Raw genomic sequence first — 20,503 nt, 5'->3', positions numbered from 1 at the left:
AACGTCAAAGGACAACTACTTCATTTGGATCTGATTTTGTAACATTCCTTCTTGAAAGTGAGCCTCAAACATTCAAGGAAGCGATGTTATCTAGCGATTCAACCTCTTGGAAGGAGGCCGTCAATAGTGAGATTGAATCAATCTTAAGCAATCATACCTGGGAGTTGGTTGATCTTCCTCCAGGGAACAAACCTTTGGGTTCTAAATGGATCTTCAAAAAGAAGATGAAAGATGATGGAACTATTGACAAATATAAAGCAAGAATTGTTGTCAAAGGCTTTAGACAGAAAGAAGGTCTTGATTATTTTGACACATACTCGTTAGTGACTAGGATTACATCAATTCAGATGTTAATTGCCCTAGCTGTAGTATACAGTCTTGAAATCCATCAAATGAATGTGAAAACCGCATTCTTAAATGGAGAGCTGGAGAAAGAAATCTACATAGAACAGCCTGAGGACTTCGTAGTTCCCGGCAAAGAAAAGAAAGTATGAAAATTTGTTAAGTCACTTTATGGACTAAAACAAGCACCGAAACAATGGCATGCAAAGTTTGATCAAACCATGTTGTCAAATGGATTTAAGATCAATGAGTGTGATAAATGTGTTTACATTAAAGACACTACGGATCAGGAAGTCATTGTATGCCTATATGTGGATGACATGCCGATAATGAGCAAGGACATTGCCAATATAAAAGCTACTAAGCGTATGCTTGCTAGTAAGTTTGATATGAAAGATCTAGGAGTAGCCGATTTAATATTGGGTATAAAGATTCACAAAACTCCTAACGATATAGCATTGTCTCAATCTCATTATATTCAAAAGGTACTTGAAAAGTTCAAGCATTTGAATTTCAAAAAGGCAAAGACTCCAATTGATGTGAACCTTAATCTTGCTAAGAATAAAGGTGAAAGTCAGTCTCAATTAGATTACGCCAGAGTATGGGAAGTTTGATGTATGTCATGAATTGTACACGATCAGACATAGCCTGCACTATAAGTAAACTGAGTCGATACACAAGTAATCCCAATCAAAATCATTGGTTGGCAATGAAGAGAGTTTTAGGGTACCTAGAAGACACTCAAAACTATGCTTTGCATTACAACAAATATCCAACAATTCTTAAAGGATATAGTGATGCAAATTGGATTACTGGGTCAACTGAAACGAAATCCACGAGTGGATATGTTTTCACTATTGGTGGAGGAGCAATATATTGGAAATCATCCAAACAAACATGTATAACTCGCTCTACAATGGAGTCAGAATTCATCACCTTAGACAAGACAGGTGAAGAAGCTGAATGACTCCGGAATTTCTTAGAAGATATTTCGTTTTGGCCCAAACCAATGGCCCCTATATGCATACACTGCGATAGTCAAGCTGCAATAGGAAGGGCTGGAAGCGTTATGTATAACGGGAAGTCTCGTCACATAAGACGAAGACATAACTCTGTTAGACAACTACTCTCTAGAGGAATTATAACAATTGACTATGTAAAGTCAAAGGATAATGTGTCGGATCCATTTACAAAAGGCCTAACTAGAGAGGGAGTTGAGAGATCATCGACGGGAATGGGACTATGGCCGAGAACAAGTCATCGTGGCGGTAACTCTACCTAGAAGACTGGAGATCCCAAGATCTAGGTTCAAGAAGATAAAACAAAGTCATAGATGACGATTCAACATTGTCAAAAATTATTTTATGTCCATTCTTATGATGAGACAATGTTCAGTAACCAGGATAAAGGCATAAAGACTTTTTAATGGTTTCTAAGTTTGATACAGGGTATATCAAATAATGTATCTACGGGATAACACAGTTAGAAACCACTTATGTAAGTGTGAAGTGTAAGCCGCTTCAAGGAGAATCCGGTAAGGCCAGTTCTCTAAGCACTTATTAACCGAGATGTGTTCATGGTTGAAACGAACAAAACAATGAGAACCAAAAAACAGTTCAAGGGTTAATTGTGTGACTTATGTTGTCTAGGTATACACTAAAGCTCAACGGTTCAAAGATATCAAATCTACCGGTTGACCGAGTATATCCGATATATGTTCACTACAGAAAGTTTAAAGGGAAACCTACTTATCCAGATGCGATTAACCCTTACTTACGAGACACACAAGTTTTTCATTCATATGTTTTAACAATAGTCATTCCCCATTCATGTGGGGGATTGTTGGGTTTAGCAAGGTGTGAATGGGAAATAAAAAGAGAAAATGAAAAATGGAAGAACCAATGAAAGTGGGGGAACAAATTTTGGAGGGAAAATGAAAAGTCATCATTGCAAAAGTGCAAATGAAAGGTCATTTTTACCATATTGGTAGAAGAAAGGAAATTGTTGTCCTTATATTAGGAAACACTTTCTTTAGTTCTTAAAGGGTTAAGAAGAAGGTGCCCCCTCACGCCGTCGTCGTCGCTCGCTTGGCCTCGGCTTCGGCTTCAGATTTGGATTTGGATTTGGCAAATGATTGATTGATAATATTTTTGGATAAAATTTATTTAATCAATCTTGTTAAATCATTTCCTTTCTCTTAGAAATTAATTCAGAATGTTAATTAAATAACATAATTAATTTGGCGCAACTGAATTTATTTGAAATTCACGTGTAACGGTAATCCTTCCAAAAAGTCGTTACTTTTCCCAAACGGTAATCCTTTCGAAAAGTCGTTACTTTTCCCAAAGGACACAATGTTCTGAAAAAAATGGGTCTGCATAGATTTTTCTGAACAGACGCGTTCCTTGCTGCAAATGGCTATAAATAAGAGGTCTTTTTCATTTTTTCAAACACTGAAATTTTCTCCTCTCTGCATACATATTCTTACATAAATAAAATAGTTGATCGACTGAGTCTGTGTGTGCTCTTGTTGCTGTTCTTGCGTTCGCTGAAGTTATTGAAGTTTGAGGTACTGCTACTTCTTTAACAGGTTAATCTGTTTTATCTTGGGAGGAATTAATCTGCAACCTCGGGTACAGTGATGGGATTAAATTTCTTTAGGAAACACAGTGATTTCTGTGGACTCGGATTAAAAATCATTCTGTCAATTTCATCTTTTTCTGTTTCTGTATTTTTTACTAACCTGAATACAGGAGATAACACTCCCTTCCTTAACAACTTCCACATGTTCCATTTTATCCGAACCTACTTCATTTTCTTAAGCTTGTAAAGACTCTCGTTGGATGCACGCAATGAGTTCTGAATTTGATGCTCTTGTCCACAACTAAACTTGGACCTTGGTGCCGCCTCCTCCAAATGCAAATATTGTTGGCAACAAATGGGTGTTTCGATCAAGTTTTGTGCAAATGGTTCTGTTGAAAAATTTAAAGCTCGTTTAGTGGCTCAAGGTTTTTCGCAGCAGCCTGGGGTGGACTATTTTGAGACTTTTGCTCCTGTCGTTAAGCCTAGCACAGTGCGTTTGATCTTGTCTTTGGCTCTTCAAAAAAATTGGTAGATGCACCAACTTGATGTGTCGAATGCGTTGCATGGTGAGTTATCCGAGACTGTTTATATGCGTCAACCTAAGGGCTTTGAACATCCAGATTATCCAAATTATGTGTGCAAGTTGCAGCGTGCTCTTTATGGTCTTTTCGATATTGACAACGCCTTAGTTCACTGCCCCATAAACGGTAACTTCAACTTTTCTTTCTTTAGTACGAGTGTTAATCTGTTTAAAATCATGTTTTAAAATTTATTGATGTATGAAATTGACAAAGACTACATTTATCTGTTTTGTTTGTTTGAATTTTATGAGTAATGATCATGTTCCTGTTTGTTATATTATTTTTCTGTAAGAGTTCTAGTTTGTAGGATTAGAAGTCTGTAATGTTATGAAAAAGTTATCTGTGTGCTAAAGGATTGTTCTTGTCAATTTATTTGTTTAGTTAAATATTGTGAATGTTATTAGATACTATTTCTAAGCTAGTAAATTAGTTCAATATCTCTATTTTGTCTAAGGTTATGGTTTAGTTACGACTCTATTGATTCTTGCAAATTTGCAGTAACTTAGTTAAAGTCCCTTTTTCTTTTCATATCACGATATTGCATCTTTAGGATACTATAATGATTTACCTTTAATTTGTCAAATTGGTCATGAAAACAAAGGCATGGTTTTCAGCTTGGTCCATCTTTTAAAGTCGATGTTGAAGTAGTAAATGATTTTGTGTGTGTTCATATACATTGTGTTGTGTTGTGAATGGTATGTTGTTACTAATTTTTGAGTTATTTGTTGTAGCGTTGTCTACTTACTTTACATACACTTGTGAGAATTAAATCACTCTTTCTAACTTTTTCATGTTCTTTTCTTTGTTTGGCATGTACACCACCAGAGTCGAAGAGTCCCACTTTAAGACTCCGTCCCGCAAGACTCGAAACGTGCATTACATCTATTTGTATCTCTCGCTCTCTAAAAACTCCATTCGAACAACAAATGAGGGGTTTGGAGGAAGTGGCGGATATTCCTCTCTATACTCTTGTTAAATAGTTGTGTATCTCTTATGTGTTTTTTTACTCTTATCTACTTACGTGTTATTTGCATTTATTGTGTTTTGAGTATTCTAGTGACAATTAATTCTCTCGGGTAACTTAGAATTTGTTAATAACCTAACACAAAAGTGTTCTAGTATAATTAATACTTTTAAACTTGGCTGCCTTTTTCTTCAAATCAGTAACTTAGCGTGTAGGTATAAATTTGTTAGGCCCTTTTTCTTTTATGATAAAGAAATATCTATTACTAGTTAAATTCACCATTTCTTCTTCTTCTTTTTTTTTTTTTAAAAAAGTCTTTTATTACTACATACTCCAATTCTTTACAAAAGTTTTTCACTTTTTCTTAAAATCCAAATGGGTCTTCAGGCTACTGATTCAAAATAACCTCCCTTTTTCAATAAAAATAAGTTTTAAGCTCATGAAACCTTTTCAATTTTTTTGTTGTGTTTCCAACAAAAATAATCTTTCATAAAAACATCTTTTCTATCATTGATTTTAAGTCATTTAGTACGTGGTATTTATACTTTTTTTACATCTTTACACCTTAGCCTAATTAATTATTTAAGAATTCGATCGGTTAACCATTTTTAATGGATTTTAAAGGATGTTTAACCCCTTCCCTTAGATTAGTTGAACCCTTACCTAGAATCTCATGTTTAGTAGACCTTAAAATGAAGTTAACTTTAGACAATAGACTTTAACCATTTTAGGTGCCCTAATTTGCCGTAAATAATTAGGTGGCAACTTCTTAAGTTAGTTATCAATTTGGAAATCACCAAAATATTGTACACTATTTTGACCCAGTTAAAATGGGGTATAACCCTTGTGATGTATTGTTTTAAATTAAGCAATGAATATGTGGTAATTACTTTCAATTAGATGGTAAAATAGTTATTTTATTTGATAGGAAAAAACATAAAAAGAAATGTTAAAAAAAGAGAGAAATAGATAAATAGGTTTCTTGGACTTAGAGAGCGCCACATCAACTTGTTGCTATACAACTTTATATATATATATATAGATTTGCTTCACATACAATTCTTCCGTAAAACATTTGACTTAGCCAATAGAGGCATTCATACATTATATATTTAGGGTCGTTTAATACATCAGATAGGGAAAAGGGTCAAAAATGCCCTCTCTCCAACTATTAGTTTAAAAATGCCTTTAACAATTTTTTTGGTTAAAAAATGTCCTTTAATTAACAGAAATATGACATGGAGTTTAACTAAACAAATGGCCAATTTTCATTGGTCCACCTATGTTTTTATCAAATAAAAAAAATCCACCCATCCCAATACCCAAACCCATTTTCACTATCAGTTTTAAGCCTTTCTATGCTCGTTCTTCGTCCTCTGTTTTCTTTCTTTAAAAAACAACATTTAATTCCAAAAACAACAGTAAATTGCAGCACTTAATTGGCCAAAAAACAAGTAAATTGCGCTATTTAACAAAACAACATTTAAAATATGCATTTTAACAGCTAAATTGCAGCAAGTATGATAAATAAAATGTGGATTTTAAGCAAAAAAACAGCAACTTTTAACCCAACAAACAAAAATCAAAATGAAAGCTTGAAACCAAAAAATAACAGCTAAATGTAGATTCAAATCCACCGAAATTACATAGTAGATTTCTTATCCATTTCTCAACCAAAATAAGTTTAGAACTGTATTAACAAGTCTCGTATTATATTGTTGAAATTTTAAATTGTTGGTTACTGATGCTGCAAGGAATTTACATATCCGCGTCCACAACATGAAATGATTTGCAATCAATCTTCAATAGCGATTACGTGATTAGCCTTGATTATGAGAAGCAAATAAATTTTTAAACATTGGATTTGAAGGAAGGAAACAAAAATTAAATTAAGTTAAAATGGCAAATGGGAGAAAGGGGAAGGAGAAGAAAGAATGAAGAGAGATAACAATTGTGTTAGACTTACTAGAAACGGGTTTGGATGTTGGAATGGGTGGGTGGGTTTTTTTTATTTTGATAAAAAAAATTAGGTGGACCAATGAAAATTGACCATTTGTTAAGTTAAATTCCATGTCATATTTCTGTTACCTAAAGGACATTTTTAAACCTAAAAAAAACATTAAGGGTATTTTTAAACCAATGGATGGAAGAAGGGTATTTTTGAACCATTTCTAATAGGTAGTGGACATTTTTGACTCTTTTCTCTATTAGATACGCATAACAATATAATGTCAATACAATTTTTTTTTGTTTACTTTATCTTTAATTTAATATCTATAATATATTAGCTAATTTTGACATGATTTTTATGTTAAAATGAATGAATTAACTATTCTATATAAAAATAAAATAATTAATCTCATAAAATATTTCATCAAGAATCAGGATAACCAACCAACCATGGTACCAAACGACCCTTTATGGCATTAAAAAAAAATACTCCATTGAAAAAATAATAAATGAAACACAATGAGAAGTTAGAAGCATCTCAGAGAACAACATGAGTTATTGTGCAATGGTGAGATTGTTTCATCATTAATTAGAGATTACAAATTCAAATCCTAAATATGGAGAAAATCATGATAGATCTGTAGACATTAAAATTTTACGGACTCTACAAGACGTGTTCAATTCGAATTGAGACTCTATAAGGTGTGTTCAGTTTCAATTAGAATTCTTGGAGGCTACTCAATCCTAAACCCTAGTTTATGTCTATATAAAGGGTACTAAATTCCCTTACACTCTGTTTGGATCATTGTTATCCATTGTATTGTATTATATCGTTACCATACCTAAAATGTTTGTATTGATTGTTACTTAAAATGTATTGTATTGTATTGTTAAATTTCGTTGTTACGTAACAATGAAAACCCCTATTTTATGGAACAATCGATTTGGTGTGTTCCCATTGTTACTTAATTTCTTTTTCCAATTATATCTTTACATAATATTTCAAAATACTATTTTACCCTTTACCTTATATTATTTAATTCTAGTCAAACATCCTACCCTAGAATAATAGGATATTTTAGTAAATTTATAAATTACAATACAGTACGATACAATCAAACCAAACAATTAAAATGTTATTAAACAACAACAAACAATATAGTCTAGCCAAACATTGTATCTACCATACAGTACAGTACAATAGAGTACAATACAATACATTATGAAACAATGGGTAACAATGATCCAAACAGAGTATTAAAAGACATCTCAAAATATCCCCTAAACTCTTGGGTATTTTTAAAGATCAAGATCTCGAATATTCCACAAAAGTCATGGAATGTATCATATAGAGATTAAATCTAAATCATCCTAGTTCGAGAAATACGCCACTACCGGCCCTCGAATCATGGATAAATCTTAGGAGAGTAGAATTAAAGGATCAATAGCATTGTACCCGCATATTTATCAATAAAGTTATGTTTCTTCTTATTTTATTGTGATTGCAATTTATTTTCTATCACTTTAAAATTTGTTGCAAACAAGATCGTCACCCCAAATAGCTCTGCAATGCGTAATTCGAATTTAGTCGAACACTTGAACTCCAATGTGCATTTCGAACATCGAGTAAGGAAAAGAAAAAAAGCATCTTGGAGGAATGGGCGACAGCATATTCTCCTCCGTAAGCCAATAAGAGAATAAAAGCATATTCTCATGTTGATTTTAGAAAGAAAGAAAATGTAAAGGAAATAAGAGTTATAGTTTATAATAATTTTAATTTACAATTACAGTTTGTATTATTTAAATATGAGGTTTCCACAAAAAAAAAAAAAAAAACATTTGAAGCTTTTTTTTTTTAAAAAAAGCATAGAAAGGAAACTGCTGAAAACGTGCGTGCTTGTTTGTGTATGATTATTTGCCAACAAAGCAAACTAATAGAAAAAACTATCTCCATTTCTATGGTTTTAAAAAAAAAATTATTTTTATACCGATATTTATATTAAAGTTGGAGTAAATTTTCTATTTATGTATTGAGGATATTTTTGGAAAGTGCTTTTGATATGATTCTTTTTTTTTTTTTAAAAAAAAAATACTCTCTTTGTTCATTTTTAATTGTCGAAATTTTTTTTAGAGTCAAATTATAAGAACTTTGACTAACATTTTAGAATGTATTTTTTCATTATATTGATAATGCAAAAAATTGCAATTTATAGTACTTTTCGTATAGTTTTTGAATATCTAATTTTTTGCTTAAACTATTAAATTAATGTAATCTAATTTAACTTTAAAAATTAGTCAAATTGACTTTTGAAAAACGTAACATAACAAATAAAATTGAATGAAAGTAGTAATAATAATTCGAAAGCTCAAATTCAAGACTTTTAGTTCTGAAATGTAGAAATTCTAACTAACCCACCATAATTCATGTTGATCCATTTTTATGACTTGAATTCATGCCTTTTGTTCTTTAACAATTGAATCGGGCATAAATATCCTAATTCCCAGATCATAAGGACCTGTGGACAAGTAATATGAAATTACATTAATATGAAGTAATAATTATATTAATTCATATGTCAAATCAATAATGAATAACTACTAATAAATCTAACTAAAATAATTCATACTTATTTATAATGGATTAACTCGAGTTAAATGAGTCATAATTTAATCAGTCTAAGTTTGAATTTAAGCAAATAAATTAATTTTTTTTTTTTTTTAATTTCAAAATTGACAACGTATCTCCAGGCAGAGTCGAAGGGCTGTGAATGATCCAAGTTGGTCTAACAAAAAAATAAATAATAAATTCAATAAAACAGAAAATATAAAAGTACTAAAGTACCCTCACGTTAGATATAATCAACGGTCCAGAATCTCTTTCTTCACATCCATCATTAGATCAAACGGTCTAAAATGAACTAAACGAAATAGTCTAGGGTTATTCCTATTACACTATAATTTTCTTTTTTGGTAACAAACCAAGTCTTTCGATACACACCGATTCTCTCTCTCTCTGTAAGTAGACTTTCTCTCTCTAGAAGCTTCTCTTTCTCTCTCTTTTGCAGTTGGAGTTTTTTTTTTTCTTCTGTTGCAGAGATGGTGAAGGGACCTGGACCTTACTCCGATATCGGCAAAAAAGCTAGAGGTATTTTTCACTTTTTTTCGTTTTGTTCCGTTTCCGAAAATGTTGTTGTATGTGTATCGGATTTTTTGAAAAATGTAGTACTATTTTTGAGATATTCGATAAGCACTAGTTGATATTTTTGAAGAGTTTTGAGTAATATAATTTGGTACATCCTTGTTGAATTCTCAAAATGTTGCTGATTCTCCAAAAATGTTGTTGCATCCTTGTTGAATTCTCAAAAAAATTGTACTATTTTTTGGAATATAGCATGTGCAGCTGTTGATATTTTTGAAGAGTCCGAGCAATATAGTTTGGTGCTAGGGAAATATGTTGCTCGGATTCTCCAGAAATGTACTTTTTTTGGAAATATTCGATAAGCACATGTGGATATTTTTGAAGAGTCTGAACAATATAGTTTGGTACTACAGAAACTGTGTATTTTTTTATTTCTGGAGGAAATTATTTTTTTCATTACTGTTTGGTAGTTCCTCTGTCTTAATTTATGTAGCACCTTTTTGAATTTTGAGAGTTGGAACTTTTTTAAAAAAAATTTAACTGTTAATTCGGACATGGAACTTTTTAAGTTTTTAGAAATACATTTACATTTTTGGAAACTATGGAAAAAGTACTGAAATTGATAATTTGAAGTGCACATGAAAATTTCACAGTTGAGCCTTGAAATATGAAAGGTGCTACATCAATTGGGACGGAGGAGGCATATAAAACTTTATTTGTACAAAACCAAACATGGAAGATTGATGTTAATGAAAAAAATTATCAAAGAACTTCATGTGTGGTGGTAATTGATGGATATTGTATCTTTTTGTTATTGTTTTTAGATCTTCTGTACAGGGACTATGTCACTGACCATAAGTTCACCGTCACTACGTACAGCACAACGGGAGTGGTTAGTTTCTTTCTGGATATGTATATGATTATCATTCAAACTTTTTGCTTATTGTTCATTCGTGATTGTGTTTTGGGGTGTGGGATGAGGGAGCTGTGGTTTATGTCGTCAAGTATGAAATTGTGACAAATTTTATGAGAATACTGGAAATTAGAAGAAGTTAAGGTGTGTATGTGTGTGGAGCGGGGGTTAATAAACTTGGTCTTATGCTGCTCCTAGGAATATAGGGAAGAAACTAATTACTTTAGAAATGAAGAATGAGATGTCATCTTATTTACATTTTGCTGGTATCATGTGACTAATAATTATTTTCATCTTCTGGAATGGCAAATCTAGGATTTTAAAATCTATGGGTTCAATATTTAAGGTTTTAGCATTGAATCTGTTGTATTTTTAAAATTATGGTTCATATATACTATTTGTTGTGATTTTAATGGAACTTTTAACACAAATTTATGCTATGAAAAGTACCGGATTCAGATGATTCTGGTACCACAAGGCTATACATTTGCATCTGGTTATTTTGTTACTTTACTAACTTCTAGCAGAGTGTGTGTTTCTCGGGAGGGACTTCCTCGGTATTGCCTCACGATGCATGTAGTGGATTCTTCACATTGTTTGACAATGATATCTTGTTATTGAAATTTTTTGTGGTCAATTAAGACTTCGAGTATATGTTGCTAAAGTTTGTCTTACATCTCAGGCTATTACCGCATCTGGTCTGAAGAAAGGTGAATTATTCTTGGCGGATGTTAGCACCCAGCTGAAGAACAAAAACATTACCACTGATGTAAAAGTGGACACCAATTCCAATGTGAGCTCATTTTTCATTACTGGGATCTCATATTTGTTAGTACTATATTTAGTAACTTCTATTGGGAGAATGGAGATACAATATTAAAATTATACATCTTTGGAGATACTTGGTGCTCAACATGTTTAGTTTTGACTTGTGAGTTATACTGACCTGGCCACACTTTGATCAAACTTTCTCAATCCTTCAAGTATCCATTTCCCTGAAAATATAACCCACAAAAATCAAGAAAATTGATAGTAAATATGAAGGATTCCCACTTTGGTTACTTTGTTATCATTTTCTTCCTTATGGTCTGATTTAATGCTCTGCGAGTCCATGGAGTCTATAGCTTTTTCCTTTCTGTTATTGAAAGATTGTGTTTGCTAGTTTAGCTTGGTGTCTATGATTTGTTTTCACACTTGCAGTTAACGATATTAATATGTTGTCCAACAACTATAAAGCTGTAATTGAAATGTTTGGATAGTCACATAACCAATATCTACTATAGTTTTATGTTTCCCATTTGTGCCCTCTTCTCCATTTCGCTGTTGGATCTCGTGCAAACTTGCTTTAATCCACATAGTGGCATATTAGGTGTTAGCTTAACATTTACCCTGGTGTTGATTATGGCGATGTGCATGCTTCCTTAATCTAATACTCCCTCCCCCTTATGTATACCGAAAAACCCTTCGGGGTGGCCCAGTGGTTTGGAGGTCTCAAGTTTGAAACCCCTTGCCAGCAAAAGCAAGGGGTTTGCCTTCTGGGTCGAGCTCGTCACACCGGGCTTGCCTAGTGCGGGTTACCTCTCCTATGTGGTTTGCGAGCTATTGCATAGGAGCGGGGGTTTTACCCTGTGCACACCCAAAGGGTAGCGACTGCGGGTTTCCCTTGTCATAAAAAAAAAAATAGTAACCGAAAACTGAATTTGTCAAGCATGATAATCAAGACGAGTTTTGTGATAGTTAAAAAAAAGAGTTGTACAATCAAAAGTCAAAGGATAGTTGATTGGGGAGGAGAGTACATTTGAGTTATCTAGCTTGTTCTCTAATCTTCCCTGCCCTCTGCTCTGCACTCTCAGAAGAAGTTGTCCGTCTTCGGTTTTGAATTTTCAACTTTTGAGACTTACTGATTGGGAAATCCACAAGTTCAAGTTCTTTTCTTCAAACTGAGCTGGGGCAATACTCTATATGCTAAGTAATTTGGATTGAATGATGCAGGTTTACACTACCATCACTGTTGATGAACCTGCACCAGGACTCAAGACAATTTTCAGCTTTGTCGTACCAGACCAGAAGTCTGGAAAGGTACCTTTGCTTTTTACTATATTTCTCTGTAGTTGGCTGGTAGTTTACTGAACTGTGTGATACTAAGCAAAAGTATTATTTTACAGGTAGAGCTCCAGTACTTGCATGAGTATGCTGGGATCAACACTAGCATTGGACTTACAGCAAGTCCTCTTGTCAACTTCTCTGGCGTTGCTGGAAACAATACCGTTGCTTTGGGCACTGATCTATCATTTGACACTGCCACAGGCAATTTCACAAAATGCAATGCTGGTCTGAGTTTTTCTTCGTCTGATCTGATTGCTTCTTTAGCATTGTAAGTATTTACGTGATATCTACCTTGGACATAATGTATTTGTTAGATTCTTCATGGAACAAAATCTGTCTTTTAGCCATTTGTTCTCTTTCTAACCGTCAAGTGATACCTTGCAACGTCTTGGTTTTCTGTCTTTCTGCAAGAAATACTTTTGGCATTTGAATTTTTTCATCCTGGCTAAACTAATGAATCATTTGTCTCCTCTACTGATAAGATGCTATATTGAAATGATATGATGGCTGTAAAATTGCATCAAAGTTCTAGAATTTTGCGGAAATTGTGACTTTGGAACAAACATGTTCCATCATCATCTTTGTTGTTTTCTTATCTTTGAACCCTTTTGAACTGAGTACTAATTTTATACAGGAATGACAAGGGTGATACCGTCAGTGCTTCCTACTACCACACCGTGAAGCCAGTGACAAACACAGCTGTTGGTGCAGAGTTGACTCACAGCTTCTCAAGCAATGAGAACACACTCACCATTGGGACACAACATTTGTTGGACCCATTGACCACGGTGAAGGCTCGTGTTAACAGCTATGGTAAGGCAAGTGCTCTCATCCAACACGAGTGGCGACCAAAATCCCTCTTCACAATATCTGGTGAAGTTGACACCAGGGCAATTGAAAAGAGCGCCAAGATCGGGTTGGCTGTAGCCCTCAAGCCATGAGTTCGTTACTACCTTACAGAAAAGTGAGTGAAGCAATGTCATTTTGTATGATCCAGAATAATAAATTAGGTAGATTTGTTTCAGCGCATTATCCTTCTGCGCCGGTGAGAAAAACCTTCAGCTGGTAATGCAAACTCATGATTTTTGCTAATACCCATCCTAAATGTTGATTGAGGGGACTGGTTTTTAACCTTTTGCCTGGGCTTCTGGCTTCATCATTCGCATAATTGATTAATCTTTCTTTGATCATTTTTTATGTGTTGGGGTGAGTTGCACAAAAAAGGATCTCTTGAAAGAGAGCTTTAGGCCTTTCTTCTTTTCTTATTCCCTTTTCTTATCAGTTCATCTATCCTCCATCCTTGAAATCACTATTACAAAGTAAGTATAATTCGAACGCTTTGGACCATGCATCGATCTCTCCTAGACTCCTACCTTCACTAACACAACACATGAATCTCTTTCTCCCTTACAGAAATTAAACCATAATGTTCAGCATCATAGCCTAAATATGTTACCTTGAAGCAAACTGTTTCTTATCTCTGTTCAGAAGTCACATCCTCTAGCTCATGAGGAATGAAAACAGCAGATGAATTAGATGAGACACCTATCTCTTTCATTGTATCAAAGTATTGGGTGATCAAAATCATGTCCATGACATCTTTGGTTGATGCCCCTGGAACACTAGTAGAGAAGCCAATCACACTTTCTTTGAGCCCTTCTATGATAGCTTGTCGTTGACGAGCAATTCCTAGCCCTGCTAAGTACTTTGATTCTGCTTCTCCTTCTGCTTGCTTTATCTGCAGAATCTTCTCTCCTTCTGCTCTCTCAAATGCAGCTTCTCTCAATCTTGAAGCTAGTTTCCATGAAATTGTCAACTCACGTTATTAGAGGAATGAAGATTTATGTGGTCCATCAATATGCAAACAAGAATTCAATACATAGTTCACATGGTCCAATACTAATTTTACTTTGTAAAACTGTTGACTCTTTACTAGTGGAGCTTAATGCCAAGAAGATGTGATAAAAGAGGGCAAACGTGTTGCATGGAGCACTTAACGTTTATGCAGGGTCGGAAAAGGCAACACCCTTCGTGTAATGTAGTGTAGACAACTTACACTAATGCAAGTACCAATGGTTGATTTCACGACTTGAACTCGTGGTTTATAGGTAACAAAGACTCACTCCCTAGACCGCATTCCAAGGGGATGCAACAACATTTCACGTTTATGCGGGGTCAGGGAAGGCCACACCCCTCTTGAAATGTAATGTAGGCAACCTATACTGATCCAAGTATCAATGATTGATTTTATGACTTGAACCGTGATCTATAGGTATCAAGGACTCTCCGGACTGCATCCCAAGGAGATTCAATGTAAGCAACCTAGCTACAATGATGCAAACATCAGGTGCTGATTTTAAGGTTCAAACCCCTGATTTATAGGTCTCGTGGCAATAACTTTACCGTTGCTCCAATGCTCCCCTTCAATGCCAATATGTGGTCCAAGCACCGAAACTAGTAATCACATGTTGAAACCCAAAAAGTGGTTCTAGTCCAAAAAACAAGAAGTTGGACAACAAGTCTCTGGTAAAAGGTAATACCAACAACTCTATACTTCCATTTAGTGGGGAGAAAAAAAATACTAAGCAATTGAAGTATTAAAGCTGGCCAGGCATACATACCTGCATTAATCTCATTCATTGAACTTTTCACTTGATCATCTGGTTCAACATCTACAATAAGAGTCTGAACTATCTCATATCCATAAAGTGACATAACCTATGTAATTCCACAAGGAAAATCAGATATGAATTGATTTTGTTTCTTCTGTTTGTTTTGCTTAAAAGTTGCAGTAGTACTTGTACTAACATAAGGAGAGAATTACCTTTTCGAGTCGCTCCCCTACTGTTTTCGCTATCTCAGTTTTCTGTTCAAAAACTTTATCCAGCTCCAATGTTGGAACAGTTGCCCTAATAACTAATAAACATCAATAAGAACCTACTCAGCACAGAAGCTTTTGGATTGAAAAAAGAGAACTTAAAATAGTGACATTCAAAGCAATGAGAAATATGACAGAAGGCAAAGCAAAATCTCTTTAACTAGTGAGTAGTGACACTCTCTATATATACTCACACCTATTGTTTATACTAAATCAATACTAATTTATCATGATTAAATCATAAATTAAGGTGAGAATGTGTATTAGTTAATTTTAACCGCGGTTTAGTGATTGATGTGCATGTTAATACATGTGTCATATATTCATTAGGCTGGTGTAAACACCAGGAGTGGGTTTAGTAAGGCTTGCTTGGGCTGCATTAGAAAAATAATGGCATGAATATGCCCTTTCTGTAACGGCAGTTACATGATTGGGCCCAACTATTAATAAATGACATAAATGAAATTTTTCTCAAAGTTTGATAACATATTTGAGTTTTTTCCCTTATTTTTTCTTTTCACTCGTAGTGTGGGGAAGAAGTGGACTCAAAACATCCTACTAATTAAGTTAAGGATGTAAACTGTATCAATATCAATTGCCTTTTAGATCGTTTTGCAATACATTTCGATAAAAAAACTGTTATAGAAGAAGGTCATAACAAGTATGATGTATAAGCATAAGAATTGCATTCTAACCATCAAAGACATATGCTTGAATCTGCTCCTTTGTGTTGCTTAGTTTATAGAAAGCATCAGCTGCCTTGTCTGCCAAGGCTCTGTATTGGATTGAAGCAACCAAAGTCACAAAAACATTATCCTGAAAATTATAGCTTTCATGAGAAACAACTAAAAACATTTACTTTACAAAATAGTTAAATGTTGAGACTACCAAAGAGTACTGATTGCACATTATTTGGTACAAAAAGATACATTCTTTAAAACTTCCATCTATTTCAGAAACATCCTCTCTACCCTCATAAGGTAGGGTAAGATCTGCATACACTCTGTCCTCCCCAGACTTCACTTGTGGGATTTCACTGGATATGTTGTTACCCTAGTCATTTCAACTTCTTTTTTAAATAATCAAGAAATCAGTGTGGTGCCAACTCTTAGGATCAACCACATCTTTTCAAAAATCGGGATAATATGCCTGCTCCTTTACCCTTATCCACTTAAATACGAGGCTTAGTTTGCTTTGCCCTGATCTAAGTCATAAGTCCCTCAACCTTTATTCAAACACATGAGCACTTTGGGTGTTAGTTCTTTCAAAGCGTCTGAAACCACTAGGCTGCAACACCTTGTTGTGTCAAGGATGTCCAAAATATGTTATTTAATCACTTCGTTCATGTATCATTTTACTCATATATATGGTATCATTTTCTGACGAAGAGTGTCACACCCCTTGACAATAACATAGCTACCAAAATCAAGACTATAACCCGAATAACTTATCCCGCTTCCTATATGAGACAAGCTATCCAAATTATAGTCTTGATTTTAATACCGATTTTATCTAATACCTTCAATCAAACATGACATAAACTTTATCCCAAAATTTAAATCGAAATAACTCACTTAATCCCTCGAACCAAAAGGCAAGCTAAGCTAGCCTTTTCAGTAAGATGATAAAGAAAAAGAAAAAAAAAGAATACAAATATGCAAACCTTAGTCTTGGATTCACATGTAATGTCAAGTTGTTGGACTCTAAGTGAAAGATAACCAGCTAATTGGCTTCCAAAACACCAAGGCATGAAGTGAAAACCAGGACCAAGAACACCATCATACTTGCCAATATTTTCCTTAATAGCAACTGTGGATTGATCCACTTGAATACAACCAAAAGCTTGTCCCATAACTAAAATAATCAATTTAACATATAGTAATAAAGATGATAATATTATTATTAGAATCTTGGTTTATATTTATTTAGACATGACTAGATCTTAACCATACAAGTGAAGGACAAGATTCACAAAAGGGGTCAATATGTCTACTTGTTTTTTAAAATAATCAAGATCGTTTGATAAGGTGTATAAGAATATTACGGATATTAAATTTTAGTATAATGTTTGGTTGCAAATGTAAGTGTGATATTAGTTATAAATCTTATTTAGTACTATTCTTATACATAGTAACTCATGATATTAGTAATACGGAGTACTATTTCTATTTTAATATACCTTATTCATTATATACAACAAATTAAATTATCAATAAAAAATATTATTAGTATTACTTTTACATCATATATTCAATACTATTCTTATATATCCGACCAAGAAATTCATCCATGTGTAAATTAATGTGAAAGTTGATATGTTTTGTAGGCCACTAACTACTTATGGATAAGAGTGAACAGACAGAAAAGAGTCACTTTCAGCAAGAATTGGTCAACTTATTATCATATCCATCCCTTTATTTTGTGATTTTGTGTTCTAAATTATATTTTGAGCATAATTATAGATTGGTAAAATGATTTATGATCTCGGGTTTTTTTTGATACGGAGGAGAATATTTTTTATTTTTTCATGTTCGATTAGTCAGAATTTTTGGATATTTTTTAGTAAAACAAGTTTTTTGAAAATGACTTTTCTAGTGAAAGTAGAAAAAACGGGTTAAACACCTGACATTCCACAGTAATTGTATCCTTTCCATCCTTCAATACACCTTATTTTCACCCTTATCCTACCCACTCATATAGTATTTGTCTAGATGATATATAAATGTTTTTAAGATTATAGATTTGTTTACGTACTGAACACAAGAAAATAATTAAAAGAAAAGAAGATATTTGTGGTCTAAAATACTCATTTATCATTGCCTGACTATAAATCATTTCATTAAGAATAAAATGAAAGTTCTAAAATTAAATTATTTTCAATTATAAAAAAACAAAAACATTCTTTTAAGATGAATTAAAACAGAAAGTGTATGATATATATAAATTGCGACAGAAGGCGTACATATTTCGCATTCATGGGTATAAACTTTAGGTGCCGGTAGAGCTGTCAAAAAGGGTCGGCTCAGGCGCTCAGCCCCACCCGGCCCAAGCCTCGCGGGCCAAGGAATTTGAAGTGCTGGGGTAGGTTGGCCCTTCATTCGGAAGGGCCTGAAAATGCTCAACCCAACCCAATCCTAGAAGGGCTGAGGCTGGGGCGGGCTAGNCCCCCCCCCCCCCCCCCCCTTTTTTTTTTCAAACTTGTAGTTCTATAACATCAAGAAAATGAGAAGATTTTCAAATCAAATATGACAAACAATAGTGTTGTTTTAATAACACTAGCAAAAAGTCTAGTCTAATTAACATGTATCTTGCATACTAGATAAGAGAGTGACAAGCAAGATTGGAGGGAGGCGAGGGCACGAGATTTGTGTATGCATCCTAGATACATGCGAATCTACTTGGATAGAGTGTATCTAGAACATATTAACTTAATATTGAGTCCATATATTTCGAGATACATGTATCTGGACGTACCAAAATTTGGTAAGATTCATAATATTACAACATAGCGTGTATTTAAGTAATTAGATTATATACTAGTGAGATTATTGTAAATTAACCTTAGATTAAAAGTTTTGGCCCATGGGTCGACCCCGGCCCCACCCCGATCAAGCCTCAAGGGCCAAGGGCTAAGGGCTTATAAGCCCGAGTGTTAAACTGGCTTGAAAAATCCTATCCCAACCCTACCCAATAACGGGTTGGGTTGAGCCTGCCCCATGGGCCAAGCCTGTTTTGACGGCTCTAGGTGCCGATAAAGACCTAAAGGTTCCTTTTATTTGCACCAACATCAATTTGGGTCATATATTTAACTAAAAATTTGCATCCTTTATGTCCTCTTCTAAATAAAAATTCTTTCTTTTGATTATTGGATTTTAGAGTAGTGCAATTAAGAACAGACCTTCGAGTAATAATAAAATTGATTGTCGATTTAGACTTAATGAAGGAGACTTAGTAGGGGTGTAACTAAAAATCGAACCAAATCGCAAATTGAGTCAAACAAAAAAAAATCTAACTAATGGTTTGGTATTGAAAAAAAAAACCTGACTATACTTGGGTTAGTTTGGTTTTAACTAAAAGAAAGTCACCCGAGACCAAACCAACCCGACATTATATATATAAATTCTAAAATTTATTCTATACATAAAAATATTTACTTGATGTAATTTCTAAATATTACTTATATGTTTTCATAATTTTTATCTTTTAACATATTTTTTCAAGTTTTTTGAAACTTAGAATTTTGAATGGTCCAATAAAGGTTAGTCCATAGATATTACTGTAGGGGTGTACATGGTCGGGTTGGTTCAGATTTTTCAAATATCAGACCAAACCATTTGTGTCGAATTTTTAAATTTATAAACCAAACCAATAAAGCTCAGGTTTTTCAACCTCGGCTTTTTTCGAGTTTTCGGGTTGTTTCGGATTTTTCCGGTAAAGTATTCATACAAACATATAATTTACTTGTACTTCAAATATTTCTTTAGTCCTACCAAAATATAACTATCTAAGGTGTTTCTTAAAAAAATAACACAAAATATGATATGATTAATGACACTAGAATATCCAACAAAAATAATAATAATGAAATCGCGTAAAACAAATATTGCAAATTAACAATTCATAATGAAGATGATCATAATTTAAAAGTACTAAATCATGCTAAAATAAGTTCAATAAGTATTAGTTACATGACTAAATATTAAAGGAAATTAAAATTATATTATGTATTTTAATTGTCTAAACCAATGTAAAACTAAAAAACAAATATTCAATAGTATTGTCATTATTAGTGTTGAATTGATTTTCTTTTTGCATCAGCATTAATTGATTTTGATTTAAGCTTTATTATAATTACCAACATATGTGGACTATAATTTTTATTGGAACATTCAGAATTCTAAGTTTCAAACTTGAAATAATATATTAAAGGATAAAAACTATGAAAAAGTATAAGAAATATTTAAAAATTATATCAAAGTAAATATTTTTATGTATAAAATAAAATTTTAAAATTATATATATAATGTCAGGTTGGTTTGGCCTCGGG

At 33.4% G+C, this 20,503-nt stretch overlaps 3 protein-coding genes across 3 annotated transcripts in view; 2 read left to right on the top strand and 1 right to left on the bottom strand.

Moving 5' to 3' along the window:
* LOC125864367 (sphinganine C4-monooxygenase 1-like) overlaps positions 1 to 20,503 on the top strand; it is a 752,368-nt gene that overhangs the window by 214,754 nt on the left and 517,111 nt on the right. The gene's annotated exons all lie outside the window — the stretch shown is intronic.
* LOC125864337 (mitochondrial outer membrane protein porin of 36 kDa) lies at positions 9,399 to 13,768 on the top strand. The gene is made up of 6 exons (XM_049544301.1): positions 9,399 to 9,565; positions 10,384 to 10,451; positions 11,155 to 11,265; positions 12,465 to 12,551; positions 12,638 to 12,846; positions 13,213 to 13,768. The coding sequence occupies exons 1-6, from the start codon at positions 9,517 to 9,519 to the stop codon at positions 13,517 to 13,519; spliced, it is 831 nt and encodes a 276-aa protein (XP_049400258.1). The 5' UTR covers positions 9,399 to 9,516; the 3' UTR covers positions 13,520 to 13,768.
* On the bottom strand, positions 13,890 to 17,374 carry LOC125864348 (hypersensitive-induced response protein 1-like). The gene is made up of 5 exons (XM_049544312.1): positions 17,120 to 17,374; positions 16,152 to 16,272; positions 15,403 to 15,494; positions 15,200 to 15,296; positions 13,890 to 14,372 (listed from the first exon to the last, which is right to left on the bottom strand). The coding sequence occupies exons 1-5, from the start codon at positions 17,306 to 17,308 to the stop codon at positions 14,053 to 14,055; spliced, it is 819 nt and encodes a 272-aa protein (XP_049400269.1). The 5' UTR covers positions 17,309 to 17,374; the 3' UTR covers positions 13,890 to 14,052.

The sequence above is a fragment of the Solanum stenotomum genome, chromosome 1 (genome assembly GCF_019186545.1).
Source record: "Solanum stenotomum isolate F172 chromosome 1, ASM1918654v1, whole genome shotgun sequence".
Taxonomy (NCBI): domain Eukaryota; kingdom Viridiplantae; phylum Streptophyta; class Magnoliopsida; order Solanales; family Solanaceae; genus Solanum; species Solanum stenotomum.
Note: the sequence above shows the minus strand (reverse complement) of the source record. Positions and strands in the feature narration are given on the sequence as shown.